Genomic DNA, 12,580 nt, shown 5'->3' with positions numbered 1-12,580 from the left:
ATTTATCTACTTGCACTTTGACATGCTTTCGAACTGCTAGGTTGGCAGGAGGTGGGACAAAGCAAAGGGACCTTACCCTGTTGTGGGGATTCGAACCACTGACCTTCCGATCGGCAAGCCCAAGAGGCTCAGTGGTTTAGACCACAGTGCCACCCGTGTCTACTAATAAGTTGAGACCAATGATTCTGGCAGAAAAGCGATATTCAACAATGGGGTGGTGCTGGCAGGGGAAACTTGGAGGGCATAGGGTTGCCAGGTGGCTGGCGAGGGGTGGTGCTAATTCATAGCCTGACATCCTCCTTTGTCTTTAGCGGTGGTTTTGTCTGCAGAAACCAGCAGGTGCAGCTCAGCCATTCAGAGAATATATGAAGAAAGCAAAAGTACACAAAGCTCGGCAGAGAGAGATGGGGGCCAACCACAGAGGGGCAGTGTCCTTTGAGAGGCGGTGCCAATCTCTTCCTACCCCTTTTAAGGGGTGGTGGAGTCAGAGCAGGGGGACTTGTTCCAAAGAGCTGGCTTCACCTGGAGAAAGGAGGAAGTGATTCTGAGCCAGGTGAGATGACAAATCTCTAGATTTCTGTGGGAGAATGGGGTATTTTTTAAAAAATAGCTGAAGGTTCCTGCAAAACAGAGTAGCTAATATATTGAACTGGGGTTCCTAGTTTGCAATCATTTTGCAACATTTTGCAACCCCCCCGCCCAATCCCCATACAAAGTAACTGATATATCAAACTGGGCTTCCTATTTAAAGGTAAAGGTAAAGGTACCCCTGCCCGTACGGGCCAGTCTTGACAGACTCTGGGGTTGTGCGCCCATCTCACTTAAGAGGCCAGGGGCCAGCGCTGTCTGGAGACACTTCCGGGTCACGTGGCCAGCGTGACATCGCTGCTCTGGCGAGCCAGAGCCGCACACGGAAACGCCGTTTACCTTCCCGCTGGTAAGCGGTCCCTATTTATCTACTTGCACCCGGAGGTGCTTTCGAACTGCTAGGTTGGCAGGCTTCCTATTTAACACCACACAAAATTCAACATTGGGCCCATCCATACTTCTGCTTGTGCCGTGCCTAGAAAGTACAGGTCCTAACAGCTTTCTAGGCAAGGGTCTGAGCAGTTTCCTCCTTGCCCCACTCCTTCCCAAGGGAAAACCTGCTCTCTAGAAGTAGATCTCAACCAATGGCAATCTGGGGAAAACACGAGAGCTGTTTTCCAGTGGGGTGGGAAGTAACAGGACAAGAGGAAGTGTGGATAAGCCCATTGTCTTAGCCAACATTTTGTAATTTGTTTTGCAGCACAAACCCCCACGTTTGGCAGCGCCCAAAATTGTGAGGCTGACTTGCCCAGTGGGTGGGCCTTACTGGTCACCCCAAATTCAACGTTGCTTTAATTCACTCCAGAGTTTTGCCATTGTATCCATTACTCAGTTTTGTGGGCACCGCAAAACACAGGGATTCTACTGCAAAATGATTCGTAGTGAATTGGACAATGCTAGGTTTTGGGGTGTTAACTATGAAGCCTGGTTTGATGCATCAGATACTCAATTTGAGAGGCCATGAAAGGGAGGGGTTGGTGCTGCAAAATGATCACAAAACTTTGGCATAGCTCTGTTGGGGGTCCCATATTTCTGGGTTCGTCCATATTCCTATGATGCCTATTTTGCTGTGAAAATTCATTTTGGGGGGCATTGTTTTGTTCTGAGTCACTTTGCATATTTATTTAAAAAGGGGAGATATGAAAACTGGTATGATAGGGTTGTATCCAACACTAGTCCTTGTCAGAGTAGGTTGATTGATTGCAATGACATACACTTCAATTGTCCCAATTTTCCCGGGGCATCCCTGAATTAAAGAAGCCAATTCAGCTTCTGATTTGATCCCAGAATGCCCTGTTTGCCCCTCCAGCACCACCACTGCTGAACTCAGAGCGGAGGATGAGCTGGTGCTTGAAGCCAGTGCTGACACTTGCAGTGTTGTCCCTCTATCACAAGAGCATGGCACCAAAAGACAGGCATCCTGGTTTTCAAGAGAGGAAGGTTGGAGGGAGGTTTAGATTTTCTGCTTTGAATGTTGAGTTGGACAAAAGTGTCCACTCTGTGGTTCAAAAATGCATGAAAAATCTTATCAATGAGATGTAGTCATCGGCACTAGGATAAATAGGTTATAATAAGAACATTGCCTCCACATTTTGATTTTCAACTTTCTTTATAGCTATCCCATTGACTTTTTTTGTTTTGTTTAAAGGAAGTTAAAAGTATGGGCCTCCTGCTGTGTGGGAGGATGAAAGTAATGATGAACTATAAATTGCACAAAGTTCTACCCCAAAATAAACTTAATTTATCTTTAGTTCACTCAGCAACCCTGAAAACTACTTTCAGGTCTAACTCAGAGATATTTGAAGGAATTCAGTGAACTACATTATGCTATCCGTCTGCTCATTATCCACAAATTCACTTATCCAAACACAAAGAATTGTACCCAAACCTGGAATGTCCTGCTTTTCCTTAGGATATCCTTATTTTCATCAGAGAAATGTTGAAGGGTATGGTAGGATGTTCTATTTTCACTGGAGAGATGTTGGAGGGTATGAACCCGAGCCGAGGAGATAAGTAACTATAACCTTTATAAGACATCTGAAGGTAGCCCTGTATATATGTTGGAAGCCACACAGAGTTACTGGGAGAAAACAGTCAAATGGGCTAGGTATAAATATTATTAGTAGTGGTAGTAGTAATAATAGTAGTAGTATTGCATATGACATCCCCATTTTCATTGGAGAAATGTTGGAAGATATGAATCTGCTGTAGGCCTCTCAGGACATGTGCAACTTTACAGAAAAAACTAATCATAGCCTGCAACTGATGTGGAATAATGTGAATGTCTCCTTTCCCCAGGTTCATCATCCCTATTGTGCTCCTCAGTCATGGATCTGACCGTTCTCACAATGCGTATACTGCAGATCAGCGCCGTGGTTTGTGCTTTCATCAGCCTTCTGCTGCTCCTCATTGCCCTGGGCTCAGACTACTGGCTGGCAAATGCCTTGAACCACACTGGCCTCTGGAAATATTGTGTTAATACTGGGGCAATTAATATTTGCAGTTTACATGGGATGGATGTGAGAGGTAAGCTTTTTGTCTTCTGCTTGGAGTACTAGTGGTGTAATATTCAACCGTAACTTTGGGGGGGGGGGCAGCTGACAGTTCCCCAACTCCCTGAAAATCCAGTGTGACTAGAGATAACACATTTACCATGTCCTTTTTTTGGGGGGGGGGGGGTAAAATATTAAGTGCTCATATTTTGATAAAGGTGCTCTGGGTGCCAGCACAAAATGGCTGCTGAGGGCAGCAATTTTTTTTTAAGGTGATGGTAGTTCATTGCCCTGTGTTCAGACTATTGGGTGGTCACCAACAATTACACCTTGGGCCTCTGGAATATGTGGATACCTAATTGCCAACTTTTGAGGATGGTTGCGTCAGGTAAGATCTTCTCTGTCTTCTCCTAGGAGTACTTAGGTTTTCAAAAGCAGACTGAACTGATCTTCATTTCTAAGGCATGAGGCAGTATGTGGGGCCCTTGATCATTCTTCAACTCCCTGAAAGTCCGGTGTGACTAGGGATAACATATTTACTCTGTTTGGGGGTGGGTTTTTTTTTTTAATTAAAAAATTAGGTGCTGGGAATCATATTTTGATAACGGTGCCATGCGGTCCAGCAAAACATGGCTGCTGTGGGAAGTAAAGAAATAAGTGACAGTAATCTGCAGCAGTGAGTCGCATTGCTGCCTTTACTATGGTACAATCATTCCTTTTTTTATTTTAAAAAATGCTTAGGGGTGCTCTCATTTTGACTCAAGAAAATCACCATTTATAGTTCAAATGGGGAAAATAAATACAGTAAATGGACAAAAGTACAAAGATTCACAAAATATTTAGGGGTATGCATACCCCTGCGTACTCCCAGAAAAAAAGCACTGCGTACAATACATGTAGGGCTGGACTGAGAGGTTTTGGCACTCAGGTTTCAATCAATACCAGTCATCCTGAAAGATGAATGCTTTAAACAATGGCAGAAAGAGATTTTAAGATTTATCGGGGGGGGGGGGGGCAAAAGGCCAAGGATAAAACATAAAATACTTACAGATGTAAAAGATAGAGGCAGGTTTGCCCTCCCAGACCTTAAATTGTATTACGAATCTGCTTGTTTGGTATGGATCAGGGACTGGATGAGATTGGACAAGCAAGAGGCACTAGAACTAGATGGACATGACAACAGATTTGGTTGGGATGCATACTTAGGGTACGGGAAAGGGAAGATTCATAGAAGCTTTTACAACCATATAATCAGGAAATCATTAATGAGAGTATGGGAGAGATATAAAGACTTATTGGAACAAAAGACTCCATGGTGGCTTTCACCACATGAAGCATTACTGCTCAAACCACTTGGAAAGAAAGGAAAATGGCTTACATATGCTGATTTATTAAAGGAACATGATGGGAAATGGAAATTAAGAGATTATGATGCGATCAAAGACCACTTTCAGAGTTGGTTGCATTATCGACAATTACATGAAACATATAAAGAAGACTGTAAGAAAGGATTTAGTTATACTAGATCTAGGTTTCAAACGGAAGTGATGGAAGGGAAAGTGAAATTACTGAAGGCCGCATATAGCATACTATTAGAATGGGAGACGAAAGATGAAGAGGTAAAATCAGTTATGATTAAATGGGCACAAGATGTAGGTCACAATATTATGATGGAGGATTGGGTTAAATTATGGAAAACTGACTTAAAATTTACAGATTGTTCACTATTGAAGGAGAACTACATGAAGATGATGTACAGATGGTACACAACACCAGTGCAGTTAGGGAAAATGTACAAAACTAGCTCAAACATATGTTGGAAGTGTAAGGAAAAGGAGGGAACATTTTATCATATGTGGTGGGATTGTAAAGTAATTAAAAATTTTTGGGAAATGATATACAATGAACTGAAGAAAATGTTCCATTTAACATTTGTTTAAAAAACCCGAGGCATTTTTGTTGGGGATTGTAGGGAAAGACCTGCCAAAAAAGTTGAAAAACATCTTCATGTATGATGAGAATTCTGGTAGCACAACGATGGAAGACTGAAGAAATCCCAACTAAAGAATCATGGCAAGAAAAATTGATGGATTATGCAGAACTGGCAAAATTGACACATAAGCTACGGGACAAGGATAACTGTGACTTTAAGGATGAATGGGAACCTTTCACAAAGTATTTGAAGATGCAACAAAGTGAACTGGATTCCTTGGCAGGTTTTGAATAAACATCCACAATTTTTTACTGATAATAATTAGCTAAACAGTTGGAGGATCTATACAACTTTGTAACATGCAGAAAATAGCATTATTGGAGAAACCAAAGACAGGAACTGAGGGATGTCGGGGTGTGTGGTGGTGGGATGGGTTTTGTGGGGGGTGGGGGGAAGAAAAATGGGGGAGAATAAGGATATGTTTTTGGAAAATATGTTTTGTTATAACTTTGAATTAAAAAAATTAAAAAAGAGAGGTTTTGGCACTTGAGGCAAAACAGAAAGTGGTTCTTCTTCTGTAGCTTCCTGCTTGCGGTAGCTGACACCTGCAAGTACACCAGCACTGCAGCGTCATGCCTGAAACATCACCAATGACAGGATGCCTTCACTGCAATGGGGAGGGTTATGGAGAGACTTGGCGCAGTGGCAATGAGCTTCTGGCCATGTTTGGAGTGTAAACAAGGAGCTGGCGAGGGCGTGAGGATGCAAGTTCCCACGTCTCCTTTGGAACACAGCTGTTTCTCTGCCAGGAAGTGTTTTCCTTCCCTGACTTAGAGTATAACATCTGAGCGAATACTGCCCAAGGGGTTGCCTGGGATTCAGCCAAAAGACACTGCTCCACTCCTTCAAGTCAAAAATTCCTTCCTTGCACATGGATCCGTCAAATGAACCGCTGCAGTGCTTGAAATGTCAAGTACATGAACCAGCAACTCCTGCATCTGTCAGGAGGGCTGGGGCTGTGAGAGACAACAGCAGCCACCCAGTGAGGACATATTGACGATGCAGCTGCAGGCTGGCATTTCTTGGAACGCTGGAGAACAGGGGTTAGGGGAGACTCTGAGCTGTTTTGATGATTGCACCACTGCCTTTTTAAAATAGTGTTTTGAACTTATTGTAACCTGCCTCAATAACTTTGGTTAGTAGGTGGGGTAGGGATATTCCTAAATAAATAAAATAATCATGGTGCTGAGTAATAGGGGGTTTGGGCTGGGTGTTCATCAGTATGCAGATGACACCCAGCTCTACCTCTTCTTTAAATCAGAACCAGTGAAGGCGGTGAAGGTCCTGTGTGAGTGCCTGGAGGCGGTTGGATGGATGGTGGCCAACAGATTGGGGTTGAATCCTGACAAGACAGAAGTACTGTTTTTGGGGGACAGGGGGCGGGCGGGTGTGGGGGATTCCCTGGTCCTGAATGGGGTAACTATGCCCCTAAAGGACCAGGCGCGCAGCCTGGGAGTCATTTTGGACTCACAGCTGTCCATGGAGGCGCAGGTTAATTCTGTGTCCAGGGCAGCTGTCTACCAGTTCCACCTGGTACGCAGGCTGATACCCTACCTGCCCGCACACTGTTTTGCCAGAGTGGTGCATGCTCTAATTATCTCCCGCTTGGACTACTGCAATGCGCTCTACGTGGGGCTACCTTTGAAGGTGAACCAGAAACTGCAATTAATCCAGAATGTGGCAGCTAGACTGGTGACTGGGAGCGGCCGCCGGGACCATATAACACCGGTCCTGAGAGATCTGCATTGGCTCCCAGTACGTTTCTGAGCACAATTCTAAGTGTTGGTGCTGACCTTTAAAGCCCTAAACGGCCTTGGTCCTGTATACCTGAAGGAGCGTCTCCACCCCCATCGTTCAGCCCGGACACTGAGATCCAGCGCCAAGGGCCTTCTGGTGGTTCCCTCATTGCAAGAAGTGAGGTTACAGGGAACCAGACAGAGGGCCTTCTCAGTAGTGGTGCCTGCCCTGTGGAATGCCCTCCCTTCAGATGTGAAGGAAATAAAAGACATTTGAAGGCAGCCCTGTTTAGGGAAGTTTTTAATATTTAATGCTGTATTGTTTTTAACATTCGATTGGAAGCTGCCCAGAGTGGCTGGGAAAACTCAGCCAGATGGGCGGTGTATAAATAATAAATTATTATTATTATTATTATTATTATTATTATTATTATTGGAGCCTGATCCATTAGGGCAAATGGGGCACTGCCGACCCCCACCTGCCAGGGGTTGGCTCTGCCTGACATGGCCTCTGGCACTGCCTACTATTTGTCTCCCTGACTGTTGTGGGCATTTAACCCCCTTCTTCCTTTCTCTTCCTTCCTTCAAGGTTTCTTCCATGCCACCCGAGCGTTCATGTTCTTTGGGATGATCGCTGGAGCTGTCTCTTGCATTATTCTTTGTGGAACATTTTTTAGCTTGCAATTTGGCTCCATCTCCAAGGCCAAGAGTGCAGCCATAGCCAGCATTGTTGCAGGTATTATGGGGGGTGGGTGTCATAAGCATCTGCTTCCCGTCAGTTCAAGCCCCTTAAGCCCCAGATCACAAAGCTGAAGACTGTGCCAAGCTGAAATATCCATGCAAAATGCTGTTGCTTGAATCCAGTTTGGCTTCCTCTCCTGGGCCAGGACCTCAGCCATAGCCAGCCTTGTTGCAGGTATCCTGGGGTCATATGCATCTGATTCCATTTCCATCAATGCAAAGGAGAAGAGCCAGTTCATAAAACCCCTCATGATCCTCCCCCTTCTTATTTGCACTTCCAATATTATGATGCAAAGGAGAAGAAGAGGATCACAAATGATCTTCAAAGCCTCCCCAGAAGTGGCTCTTATTCAACTGCAATGTTGGAGATGGAAAAAAGCTGTATAGAGCAGCTTCAGAAGCATCACTGCAAGGAAAAGTGGAGTTCACCCAACGAAAACTACGTCCCCCTTCTTCGGCAAGGCATGCTCCTAAAACCTTCCTTTTTCTACCTTTGCCTCCACCAGTCAGTAGAATGAACAGCTTGGCTGGCAGGAGGAGCAAGGCTGAATGGTGGCCAGCAGAGCTGGGCTGCTGCTCAGAAACGGCTGCAACATGTTGTGGCAGTCCCTCACCTGAGCCACCCATCCACCATTGCTCATCACACTTTATTTCACATTGCCACCTGTCTGTGTTTGAGTGATGACACACTTTTTATTATATGTAACTGATACGTATATAAAAAAGTTAAACAATTTAATATGAAAATGATGTGAATTATAACAACCATAAATACGAAAAACTGTTTAGAACAGCATCACATAATGCACAATCAATTCAAATCCAGGACAGGTACTAGCTGGGATAATGACTTTAGCAGGTTTGTCGAATGCGGAACATCTTTAGCATGCACCAGAGAGACAATAAGGGAGGTGCCTGGCTGATATATATTGAGAGGGAGTGCCAAAGTGTAGGTGCCACTACATCAAAGACCCGATTTTGACATCATGTGGAGCGGACCTCCACATAGGCTGGGACCTGCAGGATGCCATCTCTTGCAGTGCACAGTGGTCAGCTTGGGATGTAGGGGGTGAGATTATGTTTTAGGCACACTGGTCCATAGCTATATAGGGCTTTGGACACTAATTTTGAACCTTGCACAGCAGCGGATTGGCAGCCAATGTATTTCTTTCAGCAGAAGTATATATGTTGGTCATATTCCACCTCAGTGAGTAGTTGATCCTCGCCATTTTGCACTAGCTGCAGCTTCCAGCTCAGCATCAAGGATTTAATTTACAAGTAACTTGATAACCTGATTTATATTTTCTTCCTAGCTGGTTGCGTCCTGATTGCCATGGCCATCTTCACAGGACAGATAGGAGGAAATGCCTCTTATGGATGGTCTTTTGGCTTGGCTTGGGCCTCCTTTCCTCTCTTCCTTATTACTGGTGAGTATGTGTCAAATGGGAAATGCTGAAAATGCACGTCTTTATTAAAAAGTTTCCCTTCGCGTAGCATTGTCAGCTGCATTATTTATGTCTGGGGCTGCTCTACAGTGTGTCCATTTGAACACAGATGGAAGCAGGTGTGTGTGCGTGCATCCACACCTGCCCAATGACGTTGTGGGTTGGTATATACCAAGAGCGCTTCCTTCTTCAATTATCTGAGGCGTGGGCAGGGAAGCAAAAATATGGATACCCTAATTAGGTGAAAGGTTTTATGACACCACACCCACCGTTGTGGGTGGGATGCCAGGATCTAGGATTAATTTAGATTGAAAGCAGCATGTTGAGGATGAGCACAAATGATTGTGGATTAAGAAAAATGTTTTTTTTTGTGTGTGCTCCCTATGGGATTAGTATATACATAGGTGTTAAATAGCATGAAGGATAAGGACCCCCCATATCTGAGGGGGTCCAAAATCAATCTCCGTGGGGTAGAACACTTATCTCATAGGACCACATCCTGCATCTCCCTTAACAGCAATGAAAGGACCTGTTGCAAATCAGCACCCTCTCTTCCCCACCATGCCAGAAGGACTCCATAATGCCTGACTTGCGTGACCAGGCTCTGCACTCCCCCCAAACTCTCCAAATAACAGTATGAAGGACATGGCACAGCTTGAATGGGATTAAACCAGGCCACAACTTTATTGACATCAGAGGCAAGAGGTTTGGCATAGGCATCGGTCAACCATTTACTTCCAACCCGCCTGCCGGAAGTGACACCAAGGGTTAACACAGCAGCAGGGGTTCCTATGGCATACATCAAATAGGGGGACTCCTATGGGGTTCACCACCTTGAGGAGTGCTGAGGTCCAAGCCCATGCCTGGGCATACAGCCAGAAGCAACTCCTTCTGGACCCCTTTAATGGGATACCCTACATTTGGGGAGGGGTAGGCCAAGACTACAACCTTTCCCCTGCCCAACCAAGACTGAGGAGCATCCAATACCTAGACCAGGGGTTGGCAAGGTTTAACTCGCTTGGGCTGGTTCATTCCAGTGGAGATCCATCTGTGGGTCAGATTAGGTGCATGTATGAGTGTGTGCGGCCGCAATTTCGGGTGATTTTCAGCATCTGAGCCCGTGCAGACACAATTTCTGGCACCGCGGAAGTGAGTCCCCACGCCGTGCTGTGCCAGTTTTGCACAGTTCGGGGGTGGCTCATGGGCCAGTTAAATGACCCCGAGGGCTGCTTGTGGTCCATGAGCCTTAGGTTGCCTACCCCTGGCCTAGACCACTAAAGTTGTGATGATTGCTATGAGGTAGGAAAAAACCAACAGGAGTCTTTTCTTATCACGAGGTGGCCAAAGTATTGTAGCCTCAGCTTCAGGATCTGTCTTTCCAGTGAGCACTTAGGGCTGATTTCCTTTGGAATGGAGAGAGCCAGTGTGGTGTAGTGGTTAAGAGCGATAGACTCGTAATCTGGGGAACTGGGTTCGCATCTCCGCTCCTCCACATGCAGCTGCTGGGTGACCTTGGGCCAGTCATACTTCTCTGAAGTCTCTCAGCCCCACTCACCTCACAGAGTGTTTGTTGTGGGGGAGGAAGGGAAAGGAGAATGTTAGCCGCTTTGAGACTCCTTCGGGTAGTGATAAAGCAGGATATCAAATCCAAACTACTTCTTCTTCTTCTTCTTCTTCTTCTTCTTCTTCTTCTTCTTCTTCATCTTCATCTTCATCTTCTTCTTCTTGCAGTCCATGGGACTCTCAAGAGTCACCTCCAGCACCATAATTCAAAAGCATCAATTATTCCGACAATCAGCTTTCTTTATGGTCCAGCTCTCACTTCCATACATCACTACTGAGAAAACCATAGCTTTAACTATATGGACCTTTGTTGGCAAGGTGATCTGCATGGCTGCTTCCTACGATCCAATCCAATACTACCCCAATAGTTCTAGGATCCCATGTGCCCATGGAGGACACAGATAGAAGCCTCTTGTTTTAAAAATCAGCACATATACATCAAAATATGTATTTTAGCAATGCATATGTTGACCTAAGATATGTGTTTATATATGTATGTTGTGGATACACATTAGTTCTTGTTACGTTTTATTTTAAAATAGATAATTTACAGTGTGATGTGAAAATGGGTTGGAACAGGTTTATGCATTAATGACACAGATGGGAGATAGGCTTATCCATCCAGTCCTAGACACTTCCAGTTCTGCCCATGACTAGTCCCTTGGAGAAGTCTCAAAATGCGCAGTCAGTGTGGTTCTGTGGAAGGGAATATATTTTGGTCCATGAGAACAGCAGGTCTTGGAGGATGAGCAAGAGAGGTAACGCTGGGGTCAGAGCCCCAGATATCTTGGGTGGTGTTTTATTCTGCTCCCCCTGTTGCCCTAACCAGTCCCTTTTCTCTCCTGACAGGTGGGCTGGCTTTCCCCTTGGATACTGCTGGGTCAGCATGAGCATGAAGAAAAGGCTGTGCTTCCACTTCAGATGACACCTGGAGCCAAGGTGATACAGTGGGGCACAGAGACGTAGCCTGCACTGGGGCAAGTTCGAGCTGAAGGCAAATGAATGTACTTTAGTGAGAAGAAACAGAAACAAGGTCTCTTTGTAATAAATTGGAATCCCTTTCCTGAATACTGTAGAACAGGACTACCCAGTGAGGTGCCTCCAAACTTTTGTGGACTACGATTTCCATTCCTGACCAATGACCTTGCTAGCTGAGGTTGATGGGAGCTGAAGTCCAACAACATCTGGAGGGCAGCAGAGTGCCTAGCCCGGCATGAGAAGCAAATCATTCCTTCCCCAAACACAGACTTTAATTTTTATTTTTATTTTAAAAAAATATGAGGTTAAAGAATATCTACAGTTTAGTATCTGCCCAACGTATGATAATCTAAAAATTAAGAATAATTATGAACGATATTATTCCTTCAATGGCTGGGTGAAAGTCAAGGAATGAGTAAACCAAGCTTTTTCAGTGCATCCAGCAGAAAAGAATGGTCTATGGATTAAATTATATGCTTTGAGTTCTTGCCTTCATATTCTGTTGTTTTCATGAGGATGTGGGTTTGCTGAGGAAGGAAGTCTTTCTCAGCGAGGCTCTACCTGGCTCAAATGATTAAGGATGCCGGCTCAAAACAAACTTTGCAAACCTTTAGTGGGTGACAATAAGAAAGGAAAAGACTAGGCTAAAATGATAAAGCATTTTTTACCGATTGTAAGAGAAGGGGTTATGTGGTTGTCGATGGGCTTGCCATGCTCCTTTGGGAGAAAGGACAGGATATAAACTGAATAAGTAAATGCATAAAAACGGGTTACAAGGGTACAAAGTGAAGTGAGCTATAAACTGGACAAACTCCCCTCCAGCTGAACCGAACTGAAGATTGGACAAACAAGAAACAGATATACACCGAAATTTGTCGCTTCACCCATCCCTAGTCACAAAACGTACTGGTATATGGAAACTATCCAAACTTTGCAAAAAGTTTTGCAAGCATCCAGCACTCTCTCCTTAAAAGGTAATGAGCCCTGGATAAGGCCACTTCTGGAATTTTCAAATGCTTTAGCAATAGATTATGTTAACTAGTG

The 12,580-nt window shown here is 44.7% G+C and overlaps 1 protein-coding gene across 1 annotated transcript; it reads left to right on the top strand.

Annotated features, from left to right (window-relative positions):
- Positions 1 to 503: 503 nt before the first annotated feature.
- On the top strand, positions 504 to 12,018 carry LOC307221710 (lens fiber membrane intrinsic protein-like). Its single transcript, XM_079986485.1, has 5 exons — positions 504 to 553; positions 2,887 to 3,114; positions 7,399 to 7,545; positions 8,864 to 8,977; positions 11,408 to 12,018. Exons 2-5 carry the CDS (start codon positions 2,916 to 2,918, stop codon positions 11,446 to 11,448), a joined length of 501 nt encoding a protein of 166 aa, XP_079842611.1. The 5' UTR covers positions 504 to 553; positions 2,887 to 2,915; the 3' UTR covers positions 11,449 to 12,018.
- Positions 12,019 to 12,580: the final 562 nt, after the last annotated feature.

The sequence above is a fragment of the Podarcis cretensis genome, assembly GCF_951804945.1.
Source record: "Podarcis cretensis genome assembly, chromosome: 8".
In the NCBI taxonomy this organism is placed as follows: domain Eukaryota; kingdom Metazoa; phylum Chordata; class Lepidosauria; order Squamata; family Lacertidae; genus Podarcis; species Podarcis cretensis.
This window is presented reverse-complemented; position numbering and strand designations above follow the sequence as displayed.